The 22,848-nt window shown below is 41.3% G+C and overlaps 2 protein-coding genes across 2 annotated transcripts in view; both read left to right on the forward strand.

The window, feature by feature from the left end:
• ccdc112 (coiled-coil domain containing 112) overlaps positions 1-3,975 on the forward strand; it is a 4,929-nt gene extending 954 nt beyond the window's left edge. The window contains exons 2-13 of the mRNA XM_008286310.1: positions 23-144; positions 351-440; positions 732-807; positions 1,098-1,224; positions 1,530-1,649; positions 1,797-1,934; positions 2,391-2,512; positions 2,663-2,789; positions 2,999-3,166; positions 3,342-3,440; positions 3,563-3,681; positions 3,753-3,975. Coding sequence (XP_008284532.1) covers positions 23-144; positions 351-440; positions 732-807; positions 1,098-1,224; positions 1,530-1,649; positions 1,797-1,934; positions 2,391-2,512; positions 2,663-2,789; positions 2,999-3,166; positions 3,342-3,440; positions 3,563-3,681; positions 3,753-3,783 — 1,339 coding nt within the window. The 3' untranslated portion in view covers positions 3,784-3,975. The remainder of the gene's footprint in view (positions 1-22; positions 145-350; positions 441-731; positions 808-1,097; positions 1,225-1,529; positions 1,650-1,796; positions 1,935-2,390; positions 2,513-2,662; positions 2,790-2,998; positions 3,167-3,341; positions 3,441-3,562; positions 3,682-3,752) is intronic.
• Positions 3,976-4,791: 816 nt separating this feature from the next.
• pggt1b (protein geranylgeranyltransferase type I, beta subunit) lies at positions 4,792-21,496 on the forward strand. The gene is made up of 9 exons (XM_008286307.1): positions 4,792-4,919; positions 5,489-5,607; positions 8,680-8,744; positions 9,111-9,262; positions 10,539-10,671; positions 12,317-12,362; positions 14,141-14,325; positions 15,022-15,130; positions 17,615-21,496. Exons 1-9 carry the CDS (start codon positions 4,792-4,794, stop codon positions 17,779-17,781), a joined length of 1,104 nt encoding a protein of 367 aa, XP_008284529.1. The 3' UTR covers positions 17,782-21,496.
• The last annotated feature ends 1,352 nt before the right edge of the window (positions 21,497-22,848 follow it).

The following is a 22,848-nucleotide window of genomic DNA, read 5'->3' on the forward strand; positions in this document are numbered from 1 at the left end:
CACGCTTGTTATCTTTTCACAGGATTGAAAAGTTGGAGAAAGAGAGGACAGTGACTGTTCAGTGCAGAAAAAACGGCTGGACAGATGTGTTGGGGGAACTGGAAGAGTATGAGAAAGTGCTGGAGGAAGAAAGAAATGCTGAGAGTGGGTCTTTGTTTGCGTTCCTGTAACATAACTCCTTAAGATTTAATGGAGCAAGGCGATAGACAGACAGCACTTTACTGTGAATACTTATTGTATATCTGATCCCTTTCACATATAAGAACACTCAGTAGCCATAGCAGTAAACTAATATTAAAGGAAACATCTATTTACCACTGTGATAAAATCTGTTGTGCTTTTTTCTCTAGAGGTGAATCTTCAAAAGCAGCTAGTGAAGATCCATAATGGCGTGAGGAAATTTCAGAGGCATCTAACTGATGTGAAACCAACTCCTGAATGTAAGTTTATTGTCTAGCGGCATTTTCTCACAATATATGAGCAATGATAGCATTTTGTAATATGTTAACTGTATTTATATTAAGTATCTTGTAAGACAATCACTATTTTTTGTCATCATTAATATTAATATTAGTGCCATTCTGTCACATCAGTGTGAACGATACTATTGTAAAATTGTGCTCTGCTTAATAAAGGCTTGATGACTGTAGTGTTTTATGAGCACAATGAAAATACAATAGTTTTAAAGCAGTTTGGAAATTATGTTTCTGCATTTCTGCTTGGATTTTCAGTGATTGAAAGACTGAAGGAATTAATGTCAGAGGTGGAAATCTCAATTAACACCCTAAAGGAGGAACAGCGGTCATGGTAACAGGATACACTAAGTAGCTTTAGACAAAAAAGAATAAAAAAATAGAAAAATATAATCCCCAATAATGTGTTAAGCACATTTGAACACATTAACCCTTTAACAAATACTACTTTTAACTCATAATGTTAACTACATGTATGGAGAAAACAGTATTTAATATCATGGAATCCAATGCCCCAGCTCAGAGTGCAACTATTTAAAAAGTACAAGGTGCAGCAAAGTAGGCAGGTGGTTTATATTTAAAAGTATTTTTATATACAAAAATGTGTTTCTTTGCATCTCCAAGCTTTGAGGAATTTTTGAAGGAGGAGAGGACGTGCAGACAGGAGATCACTGCCTATGAGAAGAAGATCGAAAACTGGAGCGTTGCTGTCAAATCAAACCCCAAACTACCCACAGCTCCCACTGTTAAGGTCTGTCTCTCTCTTCAGTTCTACAATTTAATTTAGCAGACGCTTTTATCCAAAGCGACGTACATCTGAGAGCACATACAACACAAGCGAGGATCTAGTCAGGAGAGAACAATCTAGATAAGTGCCATAGAACAAATTCAAGTGTGACAGGGCGCTGATGCCAATAGCAGGCTGTGTGGGAGGTCTTCAGTCATCCTACATCTGTGTTTTCTCATTTGTTCATCAGTTAAGCAATGAAAAGAGGAAGGAAAGCCGAGTTTTTTTGTGAGTATAGATTCTTACAATTATGGCCTTGTTGTTCCTAGAACACCAAACCCCCAGACAAAGACCTCCCTGCAGAGGTCAGAGCGCTGGAGGCTTTCCTGCAGAAGACCGGAGGCCCTTACGGCGGCTGGGACCAATATGACCACCAAGCCTTCCTTAAAGTAAGTAAAACTATTTACCGCCACTAATCACTCCCTAAACTAACCGTTTCAATTTTTTTTACCAATGGCAGCTTCAGTAGATGCCAACCCTAAAGTCAGCGACCTCCAGATTGTTGTGTGACTCACTCTAATCTGTTGGATTTACAGGTCTGGACAAAGCACAGTGGGAGGCCAGCCTACAGGAAAGAGGCCAAACTGTACCTGCCTGGGAAAACAGTGGAGGAAATAGAACAACATGAGGACTGGCATCAGGAGTTGATCTACCTGCAGGACAGAAAGCGAGAGGTAGAGGACAAAACACGCATGAGCACAAGACAAAAGTGACGCTCAACACTTCTCGTCGAGCTGTGAGCACCACCAGAGCTGGCATGGGAAGATCTGTCACTGTGCTAAGGCTTCTTGGCATCGCAAGGCCACCTAGTATAAAAGTTAATTAAATCCAGATTGCGCCATTTTTGAATAATAGACCAAATTTTGTCATTTCTTTTATTTTTTTAAATGTCATTTAACATCTTCAAAATGTCATTGTCAGGAGTGTATTGTTCTAATCGAATGTGAACCTACAATTTTAGGCACAAATTGTACAAAATGTATTTGGTATGTGTTTAGATTTTATTTCTTAAAACTCAGAACCGCCTTTATTACAGATAATCGTGATATGCTCAGTGCTCAGGGGAAAAAAACTTCTCAGGAGGTGTTTTTTGGAATCCAGTTTTACTACTTGTATTGATCCCGTCTCAGGCTATTCAGCGGTGGAAAGCCGGCAAGCATCGAGAACGCCAGACCAGGATACAGATTCAGGAGGAAACAGAAGAGGCAGAAAGGAAGGAGAAGGAGGCTTGGGGCCAGGCCCTGCAACACAGGTAAGTAACAAGTGGAATAGAATAGGAAAAGAAAAGAAAGATGATGTGCAGCCAGTATTGATTCCACAGTGAAATGCATCTCACCACATCAGCCATAAAATAAATTTATGTGCATTATTTACTTAGTGAGTTTTTCTTTTTCTGTTTTAGGACAGAGGAGGAGAAGAGGGAGGTGGCACGGCGACTGGAAGAGTGGAGGGAGGAGAAGAAAAGGAAAGAAGAGCAGGAAGAGAAGCAGAGACTGGCTGAGGAAATACAAAACCGGAGATGGGAAAAGGTACGCATGTGTGTCATTTCACTGTAGTTGTAGCTTTATTTCATCAGAGATGGCACTTCTTTACTGCTAAGTACTTATCTGTGTGAGTAAGGTGCAGTTTATTTAGCGTGAAAATGAACATATGAAAATTATTACATGCCTTATACAGAGCTAAACCTGATGTCAACAGGTTGATGATTGGTGAACCCAAAATGATTTTGATTCATTAGGAAGAGCGTCGCCGCCAGCTGGAAGTGAAACTGACCATAGAGGAGCAACTACGACAGAAGAGAGAGGAAGAGGAGGAGCAGAAGAGGAGGAAGAAAGAGGAAGAACAGAGAGAAATGGAGGAGAGGAGAAGGGAGGCGACAAAGGGCATCAAACGCTTTAATGAAAGGGTATGAAGTCTGAGAATCACAGAGACACAAGGGAACGCAAGATGAGATGTTTGTCCTCAGAGTTCACATATTAAACAGGACGTCTGTGTGGGTTGGGCTCAGTTTTAGGTTGAAAGAGAAGCTGTGACGTAGCCATACTGTATAAAATACAAATCTTGACTGCGCCTTTCTGCAGGATCTTCACAAGGTGGAGGCAAAGCTTCATGAAAGACAGCTGAGGGAAAAAGAGGAGGAGGAAAGACAGAACAGGATCACTGTTAAGTTAAAGGAGAAGGTAAAGGTTGTCGACAGAAAAAGAAAAACATTTTAATGACTAATTCTGATCAGCTTTAAAATCTTAAACATACACGATTGTGAGTTTTGGAAAAGGTTGATGCCTGTTCACTCCTCACTCAGGTGGATGGTCGTGTCAGCAGAGACCCCTCCAGACTGACTCGTCCCACTAAGGGATGGCAGGAGAGAATGAAACACATCGGACCTTCAGGAGGAGGACCAGAGCTACAGATGTTTCATAGGTCTGATCACCTGTACTTCTTGTTTTAGGTGCTTGCTAACTGAAACACTGAAATCTTGTCTTTTGTTGCAGAGCTGTTCCTACTTGGAGACAAGGCCTGTGATGAATCCAAAGAACCAGCCCTGAAATATATTCAGGCAACTTTTTTTTACAGAAATTATATCAAAAGAAAATATATGATTTAATGGGAACTCAATGCCAAAAGGTGCCTTTATTAGAATTTTCTCTGTGCTGCTGTTGGTGGTTTTGTACAATTTGTGAATCAATCGCAAATAAAACCTTGTTTCTAAGTTTGCATCCGTTTTGATCTATTTTTGCTGCATGTATTTTTATTTTTTATATTTTTAGCAGCCATCAAAAAACATAATCACCAGTTGTAGGGAATTGTTTACATATGTTTATTACGCATGCAGAAATATGCCATCACACAAGCTAAATGTAAGGATGATAAATAGTCAGAGGGTTTAAAAGCAGGATTTGTGTGGAAGATGTGAACTCTCAGAGACAGCTTTGATAAGATTGTTTTGTAAGAACCACGTGCGTCATATCGCCTGCTCACAAGACATTGTGCAAGGCCACAATGTTCAGGACACAAGATAGACTGAACAGATTGTGTGAGGTTTTTATGTAAGCATGCAGCTGCTGAACATGAGCAGAGAATATTGTGACTGTGACACATCGGTGGGTCTATAACGTACACCGGGCCGGATAAAGAATTGTTTTAAAGTCGCTGCATTCTGTGACTACGTTTAATTGTGTAGTTACAATTAAACCACAACAGAACTGGAGATCACTGACACCTAATTTTTTGTCCTTTTAAGTGTGTTTGAATAATTCAGTGAATGTGATGGTGAGAAAATACACCAGCTGGACTGTTAATAGTCTGTTATTTGGTCAGTTTTCCATCCCTATTGCTTAATTTATGTAGAAATTTCTCAAAGGCAATATACAAAAAGAAAATCTGTATGATATTTACTGGCTGTACCTTCAGTAGAAAAAAAAATCTAAATTGCTTTTTCTTTTTTTTTTTTGTACATTTATGTGTAGTGCGTGCTTTTATGTTGAAAACCAAACGTACCGGACAAGATTCCTCATAGGTGCGGATGCAAAGATGGCGGAAGAGGAGAGCCAGTTTGAAGAATTTGAGCAAATAGACTTTTTAAGAGATCGACATGTACGGTTCTTCCAGAGGACGCTTCAGGTGCTGCCTGAGAGATACGCATCGCTGGAAACAACCAGGTCAGTTTACTGGTGTGGAGAAAGGCGCTGTCGTTGAAATGTTTTGTTCAAGAACTTGATTAGCACCCGAGCTAGCTGCTTTTCACCAGCAGTTTTGAATGGAGTGGAGGCTAGTGCTACTTAGCTTAGCACACATGCTAACAGCAGCTAGTTAAGTTGTGACAGATAGAGAGATGTAGTAAGAACAGGCAACAGCGAGGCTTGGCGCCCTGGACAGTTTATTAGGCAACGTTAGGGTAACATTATCGAAGGAATAAGCGGAATTAAACCGTTAAGTTACTCAGGCTATTAGAAATTGTAAATTGAATACATTTCTCTCCACTTGCCTCAACTGCTTTGACAGCCTGACTTTAACTTAACCAACAGTTAGCGTTACATTTTAGCCAGCCTGGATGACTTAATCTTTATTAAAACAATGTTTTATCATCCAGTAATTTAATGTGACACAATTTACATTGCCTTGGCATTGCAGCATAGTTCTGGTTGTGCATTCACAGTTGTTAGATGTGAGTTATTGTCTGCTCCAAATGTTAAATGTGTAAAAAATTGTATATTTTCCCTCTTTCCAGATTAACCATCATATTTTTTGCCCTGTCTGGTCTCGATGTGCTGGATGCCCTTGATGTGATAGATAGGAACACCATGATTGAGTGGATCTACTCACTACAGGTTCTTCCCACAGAGGACCGTAAGTCTCATCACACAGTTTCACATCTGAGGTTAAGAAAATGATTTACAAAAAGCTGTGACAATAATAATAACACAACTAAAGATTATTGTGAATCAGCAAATCAAAAGATAGTTTTCAGAACAGCTACCTACATCGAAGCTTCAGACACATCGCTTTAAAATCAGGTGACGTGAGAATCAACCACAGCAGCATAGAAATACTCTTTGAATGCCTTTATTATTATGGTTAGCGTCACCTGTGTTCCTCCAGATGGATCCTGTTTCCCTCGTGTTATCTTTTGCATATATATTTCACCAGTTCAGTGCTTATGTTCGGCTACACTACAAAAACAAACTGTCAGCTGTAAAGATAATATTCCCCATAGTCACAAAATACAGTTGTCTAAACCCACAGTAGTCATTGTCTATGAAGATAGTTAGTCATCCCTGTCACAGTAACTCTTAAGAGTTTCAATAGAAGACAACTGGACTTCTCTTTTTATTCTTAAAGATATTTCACCTCTTCTCCCGAAAGCTTCTTGACTTCAGAACAAAGACATCCACTTCCCGAAGCTCTAAAACAAGAGTTCTCTTCGCCAAAATAGTGCAGATTATCCCAGTATTGTTTCAGCTTCTGACAAAAACAGAAGATTAGAAATTGTCCTCAGATGCTTGCAAAGAAAAGGTGCTCCATTGCTATAGCAGGGGCAGAAGGATCAGACTCACTTTCCTCTAAAAGGGGCCATAAGCGGGGCAGGTGATTTTGTGTGTATGGTCACATTAAGACAAACAGAACTTTAAGAAGTTTTGTGTGGCTTAAGTTAAACATTTTCTGAAGCTTCCGGGCTTTGTCAAGTTAAGGTTACTGCCATTGTGAGATTTTCTTCAAGGATACATTTCAGGATAGTTTCGTCAAGTTCGTCAGCGTAAAAGTCGTCACACTCAAAAGTCTGCGAGACATTTAGCTACCGTTTGAATTTTGAAACAGATCGTGGCGTCCAGGTGTCCTCCTCACTTAACCTGTTCCAACTGTACCTCTGTTCATCAGAGAAAGTTGCACTCTAAATATTTAATTGCTTGGAGTTTCTAACGAGCCACTCTGTGCCATCTGTTTAGATGCCCATTTAGTTAATTATTCAAGACGTCAACAGAAATCGTGGAGCGATAGCTGTGGCTGTGCTTGATTGGTCTCAGTTTTGCTGCTGCCATATGTTTAGTGTCTGGCAGGTTTCTTGTCATTAGAAATGAAAATACAGCTCAGGAGGCACCTGAGATTTCCTAATGCGTCATCAGTATGGAAATACATTTGTTAGTATGGAACTGTTAAGATTTATAGCGGCTGTGTCGTTGCTTTCCAACTAAATGCAGGTGTGTTGACTGAATTATTTGTATAGATTAATTTATTCTTCATAAATTTGTGTCTGCATCTGTGGCCAGTGTTGGAAATAACATGTTACAAAGTCAGTCCACAACTTTTGGTGGTCACGAGTAATGCAGTTCAGAACGTTCTCCAATTAAATAATGCAATTACAATTGCTGAGATTTCAATAGGGTCGTTATTCATTACTTTTTCCTGACGTGAAATATTTAATGTGCAGCTGAAAGCTACTGTAGACAAATGCAGCCTCTCCCTCAATTTCCTGTTTATGATACAGCATTATCTGACCATATGGTGGTGCAGGGAATGAGCACATCAATCAGTCAGGATTCGCCCACATAATGGTCAACAGTGAGCAATGTGAACTTGCTGCCCTGCAGATATGGACGTTACTCATCTGCAATAAAGCATAGTAATTCAAATCATTAGAGGCATCTGGGAGAACAACACAGTTCTACAAACCTGATCACAAAGGTACCCAGTGCTAGCATCGCTTACCAAGCATCCACTTTATCCAGACAGCCAAGGCTTGATGAAGCCTTTCTATTCTGTTCTGTTCGATTCAGTTCTTCTCTTGGGGGGACAGAGCCTTTTCTGCTGCTGCTCCCACCCTCTGGAACTCCTTCCATCTCCCATCCGACACTTTTTTAACCTGCCTCTCTACCTTGCCTTTTATCTGCTTTTTATTCAACTTGTTTTGTTCCTGTTTTTATCTTATGCCCTGTTAAGTGACTTTGAGTATCTTGAAAAGCGCTACACAAAATAAATGTATTATTATTATTTTCTTAATTTCAAACCCAAGAATCCTGCTGCACGCTCTGTAAACCAGTCAGAACTAATCCCTGATCACCAGGTATGTTGTCAAAGACGTGCCATCTGTGTCAGCAGTTGAATCAGTTGCCTTCAGACAACTAATTAGCAAAACATCAGTGACGACTCAAGACTGATAACAGTGATAATGAGCACAATGGTCAGTCAGACTAAAATAGTATAACTACATATGTGCGCATTATAAGAAGTAAAATTAACTCAAAAGCTACTTTCTCTAGCAGCTAATTACTTTATATGCAGTAAAATAATTCAGTTACTTTTGAAACTAGTATGCAACGTTCACAAATTGCTCATTTTCAGTAACTCACACAACGTCTGTAGCAGAAGACTTCTGCCTCCTGATACCCATTTTCAAACCAGATATTTGTTGGAAGGCTGCTGTGTTTACGACGTGCTGAAAATACACCAATATCATAATGGAACAGGTTTCAAGCGGCACAGCTACAAGTACAAACTCAACAATAAGTGAGAATGACACTTCATATCATGTAGTGCAGTGAGATCAATACATTACAAGCCAGTCAGTCTGTTACAAATGGTAATATAATGTGTTCCATATAGAAATATCGATCTCCGTGGCTTGATTACCATTATGCTGAAACTCTGCTGAAGCATGTTGTGCAGTCCGTGCAGAGCGATGACATTTTATCCATCCATTCCTGCTCTATGTGGCGCCTCTGTGGCCAGGAGATGGCAGCAGTGCACTTTTCTTAGCTGAGCTCCTTTGCAGCACCTCACTGAAGGTCAATGAAAACTCAAGGAGACCTAGTTTGTGAGACAGTAAAACAGAGTCTGGTTTTCTTGTTCCAGTGTCTTTTTATTGTTTACCAGCGCAATAATTCTTACGTCTCAACCTGCCCTTCTCCTCTTATTGTCTTCCAGACTCTAATCTAAGTCGTTGTGGGTTTCGAGGATCATCGCATATTGGTATTCCTTACAGCACTAAGGTACTGCCGTTTCTTAGTGTTTTCAGGTTTGACCAGACATTGTGTTTTGTATGAAAATAAAACATGTTCACTCCCATTAGTCTGAATATACACTGTACTTCATGACACAGTTTTGCCGCTGTGATCCCCTTCTTTTCCGTTTTTTTTCATTTGCATTAATCCCTCTTAAAATAGTTTGATTTTAAACCATTTCAATCGTTGTACCAATCTGTTTTCTCACATCCAGGGGCTCTGAGCCATTTCCTCTTTGTTATCCCTGCAGCTAAAGGATTAGTTGTCGGTGACATTACTGTCCAGATCTACAATCTTGTTATGCTTTACCATCACAGTTGTGTGAATAATACCTGTTTCCAATGTTTTCTTCAGCCGCCAGGTGTCCTCCATCCATACGACAGCGGCCACGTAGCCATGACCTACACTGGGCTGTGCTCGCTGCTGATCCTGGGAGACGACCTGAGTCGGGTGAATAAACAGGCCTGCCTGGCTGGTCTCAGAGCGCTGCAGCTGGAGGACGGCAGGTCAGAACACACACACTCAAGGAGTCGCACTTGCGCTCCTATTTACACTGACGCTTTGTCTCTGACTCATAAACACCTGAGGTCATGTGAACAGTAGCAGTCCTAACGTGGGCTGGCATCAGCTCACATTGGATCCTGTAGTGGTCGTAGTCCACAGGCACAGACAGCTTCATCGTGTATCATGTTTGGCACGTTACACTACGATGAGACATAAATATTACAGAGGTAGCACTTCAGCTGACAGAGTTTTTTATTGCATTTGATGTGATGCATAAATACCGACATTGTGCTAATTTCTGGTTGTTTGCGTTCAGAGCTGCAGGGATTAACAGATTAGTCTATTAAATTAATCATCAGCGTTTTTGATAATTAATTAATCTATTTGAGTCAAAGTTTTCTGATTCTTTCTTGTTAAATTTGAATATTTTCAGGTGTCATTCCTCTTCGTTGACTTATAACCCTTTCTATACTTAGTAACTTTGGCTTTATTAGCTAGGAATATCAAATCAAACTTTATTTATACAGCACTTCTCATACATGGAACAACGCAAAGTGCTTTACAGCATTAAAAACATTGTCAAAGAAAGAAAGAAAAAAAAAAAAGACAAGAAAACCCGTCACAAAACACATACAGCTACGTACACAGACACACACTCTCAACACTGACTGTGGGGAGACATGGCGTGGCGCTGAGGCTCGCGGGAAAACGCTACCAGTTGGGGCCGTCCACACCAAGAGGAGTTGCAGACCATGGCCGGGTGCCGGCACCCTGACCCCCCTGGTATATATGCCTGTATGCCAGGGCCCTCGCCAGAATTCCTTTACAGCGTACCAGGGGGAAGGGTCGTCGACAGGGTGGTGAGGGGGGAAGTCGTCGTCGTATGCAATTATTATTATTGTTATTATCATTATTACTATTTGCATAATTTATTTCATGACTGAATCACTTGTTCATATATGGGGATTCCCACTTACAGACAGTCAAAATGAATGTAACAGAAAGTCGCCATATACCGGAGTCCGCTATACCGGTCTGCAGGGTAAACGGGATCAAAGCGGCAGACCGTTAAAGCGGTCTGCAGGGTTGATTGGGTGAAAGCTGCAGACCGGTATAGCAGGCTATAATGTTGAAAGGGTTAAGTGAATACCTTTGTGTTGTGGTCAAAATGAGTCCAAACAACTAATTGGTTTATAGGAAAAATAATCACCAGCTCATTCAACAATAAAAATACTTTGAGTAACTCTTCTTCTTTATGGCTTTCTGTCTTGCTTGCAGTTTCTACGCAGTGCCAGAGGGAAGTGAAAACGACATCCGGTTTATCTACTGCGCAGCCAGTATCTGCTACATGCTGGACGACTGGTCAGGCATGGACATCCAAAAGGCCATCGAGTACATCCGAGGAAGTTTGGTGAGTGGATCTTAAAAATGTACAAGGGGGGGTGTTTGAACTTTGGGGGGAGAATATGAAGTTTTTTTGCCGCAGCCCCCTAATGAATGAGCAGAATGAAAGCGGGCCAGCAGGACCGCCCCCCAAAGCATACAACCACTGTTTCTGCACCATTCAAAACAGTGCTGCAACACTTGAATGAGGAGAATAGGCCACCCACCTTCAGGAGGTGGCACTGTGCCTAGAAATGCTTCATGTATTATAAATGGAGAGGGCTGAGCAGTGCAGCATGGTCTTAAAGCTGCAGCAGAGGTTTTTCCACCCCAGCAGGAGAAAAACATGTTCAAGTCAGATTATTGGCAGATTTTTAACTCAACCCAGTAAAGGGGTTAAAAACATCAAAGCACTCAGCGTGAGGTATCGTCTTCTTGTACACCTCGGGTCCCCGGAGCACAGAGGTCGTCCCATCCGCCTCTAAACTTCAGCTTATATTAACTTTGACATTTAACACAAGAGGGTTTTATTACATAGTTTATTCATTGTTTGCAGGGGTGTGTATCCAACATGCCCTCTCTCTCTTCTTCACACAGGAGCAGACACATAAAGGCCTCTAAATTAGTCAGCAGATAACTGTAAATCTTGACTGAAAGTATATTTATCCACTGGTGGGTGGATTCCAACATGTTTTTTGGCGAAGCAAAGTTAGCTGTTGGTGAATCTAAGTATACAGAAAGCAGCAGATGATGGATGGTTATGTGTCACAGGGCCTGGAACAGTAGACAAGTTTACCAGCCACACCGAAAGTTTCACTCACAATTGGAGGAGAGCAGGTATCCATTTACCAACCGTATTGTTGTGGTCGGATCAGAGCAGACAGAGACAGAATCACAGTTAGTTTTTCCCAACTGCCAGCTGCTGTTCAGCCTTTTATATTTCTGTATGAGCTGCTGCTGCTGCGTACAGTAGGTAGCTGTTTTCCATAGTATTGCCTTGAAACATGGAACAGTTTCAGGGTAAATAAAATTCCCCTGAAACAAGTGTGTAACGTTATCCAGCTTTAGGAAACCTATTCCAGGTGCCCATTTTGTAATCTGGAAACAAGGTCACGGCGCCTGTTCATTCATTGTTGTCAGTTATTTTTAGCTGCTGTGTTCCATAAAAAGTTGGTTTAGACTGAAATACAAGTAAAACCTCTTGGAAGCACGACTGCCTCTGCTATTTTTTTCTTTAAATACAAGATTGATGCCCAAAGAAAACACATTATAAGTGAGTATCGTGACATTTTCCCTTGATTTATTTTAAACCGGTTTACTTATCCTTTTAAAGCTGGGCTGTCTCTTAGTGTACGTTTGTGTATCCTCAGTGAGATTATGTAATTTTAACTGCTGACATTGATTGCAACACAAGTAAATTCATTTTTAAAAAAAGGAAGAAGTATAAAAACACAAGTTAGCATGCTAGTTGTTCCAAAGCCAGTTAAAGCTGCTGCTGGTGTTTTGTTCATGGTGACATTTTTACTTTGAGGTTTAAATGATGGGGTTCAGTGTGAATAAATACATGCGTGCAGTAAATGGATGTGGTTCCGCCTCTCTGGCACTGATCTTTGTTCATGAACGGGATCACTTGCAGTTAAATGTTTTTTTTTCCCCCTTTTGTTTCTTCACAGTCGTACGACAATGGTTTTGGCCAGGGAGCTGGGCGAGAGTCACATGGTGAGTATGAGCATCTTCTAGTGATGCATATTTAACCACAGATATTATAAATGTGAGTTTGAAGAGGCTTTGTGTTAAGTCACAGTTGTAAGAGTGAAAACGTACACTCCTGGCAACCCCAATGTGTGAATCATGATTCAATTTTGAGGTTCGTATCAGATCAAAAGGTTTGTTGGCATGAGAGTGGCTGATGGGAATAACTGCTTTAAAGGATTAGCCATTAAAATCCATCTCTATAGATACAGTACATTGTTCTCATTAATCCTCCCCCCCCCCTCCTCCCGCTCAAATTAAACCTTGTTATTCTGGTACAAAAGCCTTCATCCTGCTCACACACACATTTCAGAGCGCTGCTGCTTGGTAAAATATCCACAGCCACCTCATTGGCACGGTGAACCAAGCTTTTCCTGTTCATTTTTCAGAGCACACCGAGAATGCATAAATTAAATCTATAAAATTGAAATTGCTTGAAGGAGCAGATTCTAGTGCATCGTAGCAATTTCCCTCCTTGCGATAAATTTGACTTCAGTGATTACAGGCTTCATGGAGATTCTGCTTTCTTCTGCAAGCCAGCCAGCTTTCTTTCTGAGGGCTGATTACACATCAGGGGAGATATATAGTAGATGCCCATTACCCATCCTCCCTAGAAGTGTGCTGTGTTTGTTCAGCACCAAGACCTCCCACACTGCGCGCTCTAAATGTAAACAGACTCTCGCAGCATTTTGTTGATAATTGTGTAATTCAGCACCTGAAACGTAGTATTATAGATGCTCAGTGCCACGTGAAAAAAAATGACTTTCTCTCTCTGTGTATGTCTTCTGTGTCGTTGCCTTTTTTTTTTTTCCTCTTCTTTGGGCTATGTAGAGTTATTTTCTGGAGACAGTGCACCTATTTCCATTACTTACACCTGGAAAATTCCAATTGTTATTTACCACAAATTATGCACCAAAATACATTCAGGTGTGTTTATTTCAGATCATCCGAAACCTTCTTTAAAACAAACAAAAAGAGCATTCTTGTCCCAAACCTACTCTTAGGGTAAATGCTTTTGGATTCCCCCCAGCTGCATTCATTTCAGATTTATATTTATCTCCTCTTATCCCCTCTTCCTGTGCCTCCAGCAGATAGCGAGCTTGACATGGTTGATTAGAGGCAAGTGTAACACGTTGGCAGATTTACACCCCTGACCCCAACACTTCACCCCACCTTCTCTTTGTTTTCCTCCCTCCCACGTGAACACACACAAACTCAGATAAGCAGGCTGGGATGGTGCTAATGTCTGAGGTCAGTTAAAGGCATGGTGATAATGCAAGCACTTGACTGCTGCGTTGTACAAGCTGATGGATATTCGCTGCTTGTACCTGCTCTGATAACAACCTGTCGTCAATCAGTTAACACTCTTTGGGTGTCTATCTGTAAAGACACTCTGCGTTCAATCTCCAAACTTAAATGTATAAAGGTGTACCTGAAGCGTCTTCATTCCACTCAGAAGTCAAAACATAAGGTGTCTCCATGTTGTTATGACTTCCAAGGAAAAGGTAGAAATGAGAGTAGCAGCATGCTATCGATAATTTGGCAGCAAATGTGCCCTCATGCAGTCACACCCTCTGTTTTTACTGTAGTTCCCTTGTAATCATCTTGTTGTCTGTCATCAATACACGCCAGGGTGAACCACCAGAACCGCTTTTCAGTTTTAATACATTGTAAGGAATTAGTCTTCAAATTTAGTTAGGTTTCTTGGTGTTATTAATTGTCCATGTGTGTCATGCTGCTGCCAGGTGGCTGGACGTACTGCGCCATAGCTTCTCTGTGTCTTATGGGTCGACTGGAGGAGGCGCTGAGTCAGCGTGAGCTGGACAGGATCCGACGCTGGTGCATCATGAGGCAGCAGAGCGGTTTCCACGGGCGCCCCAACAAACCTGTAGACACATGCTACTCCTTTTGGGTGGGAGCGACGCTAGAGGTAAAGAACAGTCGATCAAACACACTCCCACCTTTAGCAGGTTTGGTTCATTTATCTATTTTGCTTTTTTTCTGCATTTCGGGTAGATAATGCAATAAAGTATTGGAATGCTTTAATAACATGCAATCTTTATTTAATGACACACTGTGGCTCACACTGGGTTAATCCCCTGCATCCACACAACCCCCCAAAAAAAAATCTGTGAGCAAACCTTTCAGCATGTGGGTCACAACTCTGCTAGAGGTACGTACGTGATCACACATGATCCAGAAAACTGTGAGCTAAACAACTATGAGTAAGCCATGGATGCACAAGCAGGCATACGCACGCATAAGCAAACACAATGCAGGAAAACTGTGAATTTCTGGGTCAGAACTGTGCCAGAGGGACAAATGTGCACACTCAGACAAAATATTTGTATATGGCAAGAGTGCAGTATGGCAGCCATTGAGGCTTGATGTTTCCTCCACTGGTATGTGTGTGGATGGAGAATAGCGACTGATTACAGTGACCCACTGTGGTCAAATGAAATGCAATGACATGAGTGTTGGTTCACCATCTAAACACAATGTATGTCTCTGAATATGAATTATTATTACAATCAATCTTCTAATTGCTTGCAAGTGTCATGACAAAGCATCTCCTGTGTTTCTCTCTCACACACCTCCCCCACTCTCTCTCTCTCTCGTGTCCCAGCTGTTAGATGTATTCCAGTACACGAACTTCGACAGGAACAGGAGCTTCATCCTGTCAACGCAGGATCGGTTGGTGGGGGGCTTTGCCAAGTGGCCGGACAGCCATCCAGGTAAATGATTTGACTTGTAGAGGTGGCTTGTACAGGGGCATCTGGTGATATACACACACACACAGTGGTCATTGGATAGAATAAAAACACAGTGGAAGCTGGAAACACAATTACGGCTTCCCACTGTAGTTGATTATCAGGGTTTTGCGTCATTGTTGCTGAATTTTTTTTGTATCTACGTAGAGAAATTTTTAGAGAAAGTACAAGCAGCACAGATGCTTTATAATTCTGTCAAGTCCACAGGAGTGGAATGGAGCTGAATAGCGAGCTTAATATTTAATGACTTACCAGAGGTTGCTATTTATTTTTCTGTAGCTTCAAAGATCTCCCATTAGAACAAATAGATGGATCTAAGCAGTTTCGGTTCCTTTCATTTTTCCGTCTCTCTCTCTTTTGGCTGAACAGTTTCTGTCTGCCCTCTACATGCTCAGAGAGGTCAGGGTGGAGTCGTGGTTGGCAGTTCTACCTGAGATCAATGGAAAATCTTGTGTAACCCTAAACTTCAATGGTCTACCTGCTTGTGTGTGCATTTGTGTGTTCCTGCTCGCCCTCGTAATGTGTAATTGATGAGGCGATTGTTGCAGGCAGCCCGAGGACACGGGAGCTCGAGGTCCTCACGTTACAAGAACAAGGCAGGGAAGCTAGGGTGGAGGGAACAATGAGGTAAAATAGACATTGTGACGACAATCAGTTGTCAATACAACTGAACAAAGGGGAGTTTTAGGAAATAAAAGGTGCCTTACGGCAGTGTGGGCACAGGTAGCATTGGACTTGATGTGATGTGAAGGAAGTGGTCTGGGAAGACGGGAAGGTAACAATAACATGGAACAAAAGTATTTAAGTACATCTGCACCAAATACAAACAAATGTACTTTGAATATTTGACACAGCCTGGATTGAGGTCAGGTCATTCAGGTCAGGAATATTTGGGGTTATGTAACGAAGGAGTGGCCAAATGTCGGTTAATTGAATCTCATTCAAAAAGTGTATTGTTAAAAACTCTCAGAATCTACAACTCCTTCCCTGCCTGACTTCATGGCTGTAAAACGGATGAATGAACACCCAATCAATGGCCCATGGATCAAAATATAATAAGAAATTATTTGTTTTATTACTCTTGTAAAGAATCGTATTAATTTGAAAGATTTCTATGTAGAAACTTAATCCTCACATAGCTAGCCCCCTGTAATGATTGATGCAGCATTTTAGTCAAAATCATAACAACACTCTGATACCACGACTAACTTTGTGTTTCTCTGACCAAACATCACTGAAATCTGGAGCTGCACAAGGAATCAAATATTCATCACAACCACGGTTTTGGCCTTTCAGCAATTAACTTGGCAAACAGAAAACTCAGCTTATAGAAAAACCCTGTAGATAAAATCAATTGCTTTCAACTGAGGCTGAAGTCTGATATCAGAGCGCCTTATTTTACTCTTTTCAAAGCAATATAATATAACAACTGCACAATTTATTTGCAGTGGGGAGACTGGATGCTTCTCTTATCTGTTATAGTCTGCATGTGAGGCGTTCAAGGAAATCGGTACATTTTAGTGTATCAATAGGAAATTATTAAACCTGTGACAGGTTTTGGGTAAAGTTTTTTTGTATTTTGTCTCTGGAAGATGCAATTCAGGTGAAGAAAACCCCAAGTTTAAGTCTTATTTTGATGCAAACAGTAGTAATTAGCATGAATGTGGAATAGCGTGGAATTGAAGGTGGTGCTTCAAATGGCATAGTGTCACAAAAATATCTATTGAATGCAAAAATCAATTAAAAATTGTGATCTCAATATTGATCCATATAAATGTATTGCCCTAATCATGCAGCTATAGTTAATTCATATTGTTATCTAGCTATACAGCATTGATTTACAGTGTTGAATAAAATCTATTGCTTTGAGTCATGTCCAAAAATATGACTTTGATTTTGTTTCTACACATGACCCATCACAAGTCTGCGACGTGAATCTGAATGAAAATATCCATATTAATCGAATCCCACTCAAACCTCGGACTAATGCAGACATCTCCTCTGTACATCCTTGAATTTAAATCCTTACGTCCCCTGATTGATGTGGCTAATGGTGCTTTGATTGATTCTGATGTCTGTGTCCAATCATCTGTCATTTCATTATAATTCAATTACCCCTCCATTTACTGGCCTGTGCAGCTTTTACTCTCGTCCCAGGGGAGTAAAACGACCACTGAGCTAACCTCTGTGCATTATTTATATCTGCTTTAATGTGCAGAACAACAAAAGCGATGCTTCCGTATGGCGGAGGTTTTTATTTGAAATGAGGTTATTGTTTTATTGATTCATTAATGGAGAGTGAGGTGACAACTACCATCTTCGTCTTATCTCTGATTATTGTGAATGCTGCAGAGCTGACACACGCAGGTGCTTCCACTCTGATATATGTCCTCCTTCTCCTCCTTTGCTTCCTGCTCATTCTGCTCCTCATTGTTTCCCCTTTACCAGACCCCCTCCACGCCTACTTGGGGCTTTGCGGTCTGTCTCTGATCGGAGAGCCCAACCTGAGGAAGGTCCACCCAGCTCTTAACATCACCCAGAGAGCCTTTGAGCACCTCCAGCAGCTGCAGCAGACATGGAGGGACAGCACCGGCAGCTGTAGCAGACAGCACTGACAGCACGGTGATCCACAGCACTGCCTCGGAACAGGTTCAGTAATGAGGAACATCTAACGGTTATCAGTCAAAGGCAACTGGACTTTTTGCTGTGTGTCTCCAAGACGTTTGGCCGCTTCTCTGAGAGGCCTTCTCATTTCAGGAATCAAGGAGTTGTTTTTTTTTTTTTTAAGACTCTAGTTACAAAGCAGTAACTTTGGGGAGCTCCTTTAAAATCCATCTAAAGCAACTTTTCCTTTAAAGCAATATCCGCCACACTCTTTCGCTGCCTTTTTTTTTTTTTTTTTTAAATTAGTGCACAGTCGTAAATAGCAGTGTGCAATGTGGTTTGTGGGAATAAAATGATGTGCCAGAAAGTCAAATATGAGTCACTGGAAACTTGAAGAAAATCCAGATGCCTCCATTTTGCAAACTCTTTAGATAATTGCCTTTTGAGGTTTCCTGCTCATTAGCCTCATCGCTATAGGTAACAACACCGTCCTAGCCAAGGATCCACACGACTGTCTCACTTCAAGTGGACATAAGAAACATCCTTTACGTGAATTTTACTCACGATTTGAGAGAGGAGATCCCCAGGATGCTTAGGGAACGTCTAAACTGTCTTTGTAAATGGGTTTGCACTGCAGGAAACTCACTGTCTATGGTTTTGCTATTGCCTAATAACGTCCCTATATTTTAAGCAAATATCATTTGGTCATTTTGTGAATGTGGATAATAAATGGTCTTATTTTTGGTTCAAGACAGATAAAACAATAGAAGACCCTCTCCTTCACAGAGCAGTGTTTTTGGCTTTGCAGCTCTCCTGACATTTCCATCCTCACATTACTTGTGAACCTCTTTCAAGCCTCAAGCTCTCCGCTCCCAGAAGGGTTAGCAGCCTGGCAGGTTTACTCTCCTGGGCTTCTCACTTCAGCATCCTCCAGTTTCACCACTGCAGGCGTTTGCTCAGTGATCAAGATTTAACTGATAATAAAACTGCTTGGATGAAATTTATGGAAGAGGCAGTTAAAAGCCGACCACCTAAAGGGGCAAATTTATGTATGACTTCTAAAAAAGAAGATTTAAAAATAAACGTAGCTACAGGCCTTATCAGAAAAAATAATATTTTGTTTGCGTTTTTCTTAAGGCTAAAAGAAAAATGGATTGGGCCTCTTAAGGGAATTTTGTAAGAAGGGGAAAATCCCTTCCTTCCTGCAAGGCAGTAGCTGTTAGCTGTAGCAGCAGATCCCATCCTGACACCCAGAGACTCCTGCGCCCCCTGAACCGATCTCACTAGCTTCCGTGCTCCCTGCGAGGCACTATCCAGCCTCAAATCAATAGGAGAGAGATGCACAATGGTATCCTAACTTGAGGAAATGTATTCCTTTGAACTGCGCTGGGAATTCACATGTTATTTTCAGTACAAAGAGGATGCAGGGCAAAAACAAAGAACAATGACCATGAGCAGATTGTACCACCAGGAGTCAGGAAACAGAAACATCTGTTATCCCGAGTGCTGGTCACATCACTCCTAAAATACTGAACGTGGTTTGCAGTCCTGCCATCTATCCCCCCCCCCCCCCCCATCACTGAGGCAGAAATAGATGGTCTGCACAGATGCTCACATGCATCAAAAGCCACTTGCAGTTCATTCAAGTGACCTTCCTGCCTTCTTGCCCTTGACCTGAGATACGAATCTGAAAAAAATAGTTTTAAATTTCCCACTATGGTGACGCTGGACTTCCCAGTTGAACTCAGCCTGCACCTCTTGCCCTCACATCGGTTCTGCTTCCCAGCAAGCAGCATTTCCAGCTGCACAGATTTCTGCAGCCCCCTGCCGAAGCCACGCCCTTCCAATATATAGCTGCTGTCTCAGCCAACACCTGCTCCCTGAGATGATGAGTGAGGAGGAAACAATTTCACAGCAGGTCTGAAATATAGTCACCTGCAGGAGTTTACTGTGTGTAGCCCCACTTCTGACTGCTTATAAAGAATGCTATCACCCCTGTGGTTTTCATTCCACCGTCTAAAATAAAGCTAGTCTTCTTTCCATTCCCGCCAAGCTGCCCTCCTTTTCAGACTCGGGGAACCAAGACCAGGCAGACGTAGGAAAGGAGAGAAGAGGGGAGGAGAGGTGAATAAATAAATAATCTGAACCATCTATTATTAAAAGTAAACTGTCGGAGGCTGAAATCTCCTCTCTGAACCCAGACCAAACCCCCAGTGTCATATAGCCTTGTTTTGGTGCAAAAAAAAAACAATTGCTTTTAAGCCAATGTGATGTTGAAACTCTGTTACTTTATATTTCTGCTTTACCTGAGTCAATAGGCTTTGCTACGGTTACTCTTGTTGATGTTTTCTCAAACGTTCTGTTGTTCTAGAATCATTTTATCGACGCTGTCACCGTTCTAGTCAGGTTTTTGTATAACCATCTTTTTCAAACGTTGCAGCTGCTAGATTGAGCCTCAGACACAAATGATCTGATCATTTAAATTCAAACGAAATGTGCTTTTTATTGATTCATCACATAATATTGTTATGATACTAGATGGTCTTGAATCTGAAGTAAATGCATGTGGTCTTGAGTTAAACATGCACTGAAAGAAAAACTACTGCTGCTGCTGCTGCATCATCACTGCAGAGCCAGATCAATGGAAATGCTCTCGCGTCCCATGCATCTTCTGACGTGACATTTACTTCTAATTCAAGTTCCTTAGGCTGCATCTCTGTCCTCAGTAGGCCAAGTCACACGGCAAGATAACTCGCTCAAACTTGACTCTGAAATGTGCCTCATGTAGCATTGTTCTGGGTCACTGCTCTCTGAATGCTCCCGTTCTTCTGACGTTGCAGCAGCAAATTGGGTTTAGCTCGGCTGTTTCTATCAGCAAAGGTACTGAGCGTCAGCGTTGCCTAGAGATGAAGGAGGAAGCGTGTGTTCTAAATGCATGTAAATATTCAGAAAGAGGAACCCTGTAAACAGTTTTCCTCCTCCCATCTTTGTTGAATTTGCTTATACGATCAGATAAAAGCGGGCGGGTACAAGTCGTTTCTTACCGGAATCTGGCTTTGTCCATTCATGTCTGATTGCTTTTTACCAGAAGGAGGGAAGAATTCATTGAGACAGAACCCATAAATGCTTACTCGACTTTAAAAACAGATTAATGGTTGAATGCATGGGTCTGCCACTTACTGCAGATGCTATATTGCGTCTGTTATGTTGTTTTTTTTTGCCACATCGCACTGCAGTCGACGCTCTCAGTCCCACAGCACGAAAAGACCACAGGGACCACGGCTTTTGCGCTTTAACTATAGCTGCAGTCAAAGCTGTTTTTCGGATCGTCCAGAGATGTGAAAGGATAGTATTTTGAGATGCAGCCAAAACGCCACACATGGTGAATCATGAAACCTTGCTCTATCGTCAATTAATATAAATAATGTAATGATAGATAATGTAACAATAAATGTAATGGAATTTATTTTTTCTATGCTTTGTAGAAATATTGAGTGTAGATACATATGTAAATGTCTATAAATATGTGACTTTTATTGTGCAAGTGCTCAAGAAGAAAAAAAAAATGTTTACAGCTACATCAGTGAGACGGACAGAGGAAGTGGATATGCAAATGTTGGCATGTGATGTACTGTAGTACTTCAGCTTTGAATTTGGGGACAGTGATGATTCTAGCTTTGCAGTGCGAACTGTATTTATGGTAAATAAAACATGTACTAACTTTTACAGTCGTTTCGGTGGGTTTTGTTTGTGTTTGCTGTTGTTGTCATAAAGGTCTTCATTATGCTTAAAGGCTTAAAGGCAGCATTGAAACATGGTGTTCATCGCCTTTGGAATATGAATGTGTGCAACCAACCAACTCATGGCTGCTAACCTTTTTGTTTATGTGATGTGCTAGGTGCAAAGTTGGGTTACTGAAAAGCTCACAAATATATTTAGATTCATCATCTCAGGTCAATGCATATCCACAGCAGATGTAAAAGTTTAAATGATTGTTTTTTTAATGTCTTCTTGTATGCTGAAGTGTTGTTTAAGGAAACGGGTAAAGGCTATGGGGTCACCAAATTCAACTACAATCAAAACCGAAATCTTAATTGCTACAAAAAATGACTTGTCCCATATATTTGCAATGTATACAATCAAAATTGATCACTAGACCCAGATAACAAACGAAGATTAATGGTTTCCTTGAGACGTCCTAAAAGTGAAGTAATCATCCTCCTGGGACCATTAATACCCTTTTAGAAATGTCATACCTGTCTGGCAGTGTCTTCCTGTCGGTGCTACCTTCAGGCCTTCCTTCTGTTGTAGAAAAGCTCTCAAAGAACTCAATAGCTCAACCTGCACTTTCATTTAAGGAGAACTTGTTGGACCAAATTGCTCAGTTCTGCTTTGTGTTTCCATTTTCCAAAGTCAGAACGATCGAATGTAGGTCATAGAAATGACAACACAGGTCATTAAAAAGTTGGCACAAGTCTCCAGACTGTGACGGTTTGCTTTACAACTGTCGGCACTTTATTAGTCACAGCGTTTATATAAATACAAGCGATGCACAATAGCTCTGCAGTTACCACTTTAAACCCAGCTCTCCCTTCTCTGCTGTCTCACAAAGCTTGCTAGCCAGTTGTGCAATACAATGTGGCAGGAAGAGACACAGTGAGTGATTTATCAAACACCTGTTGATCTAGTAAAACAAAAACTTCCCCCACAGTCAAATCACTGTCTACAAAACCAAAAGAGCCCGCTAATAGTTGACAGCAATGTTTGATAAATCATAAGTGACAGCGCTGTAAGCAGCCAGCCCCCCTCTGTGAGTACATTGATTTCATGCCTCCTTAGTGAGAAGACAGCGGAAACAAAAGCCCGGTTTGAGTTCAGGTGTCGGCTGTTCCCATAATGGTAAAGACCGATTAGAACATTTTCAGACGGCTAGATGAAGACGTTGCTGTGGTTACAAGTGATCAGAAAGGAAATATTACATAAATCAAAGCATTAATCTCCAGGCTGCCGCTGTAGCTCAACTGGTTGAGCTGGTGACCAATGTACTGGGGCTATAATCCCCGATGCAGTGGTTGTGG

The sequence above is a fragment of the Stegastes partitus genome, unplaced genomic scaffold (genome assembly GCF_000690725.1).
Source record: "Stegastes partitus isolate 25-593 unplaced genomic scaffold, Stegastes_partitus-1.0.2 Scaffold448, whole genome shotgun sequence".
NCBI classification, from domain to species: Eukaryota; Metazoa; Chordata; class Actinopteri; family Pomacentridae; genus Stegastes; species Stegastes partitus.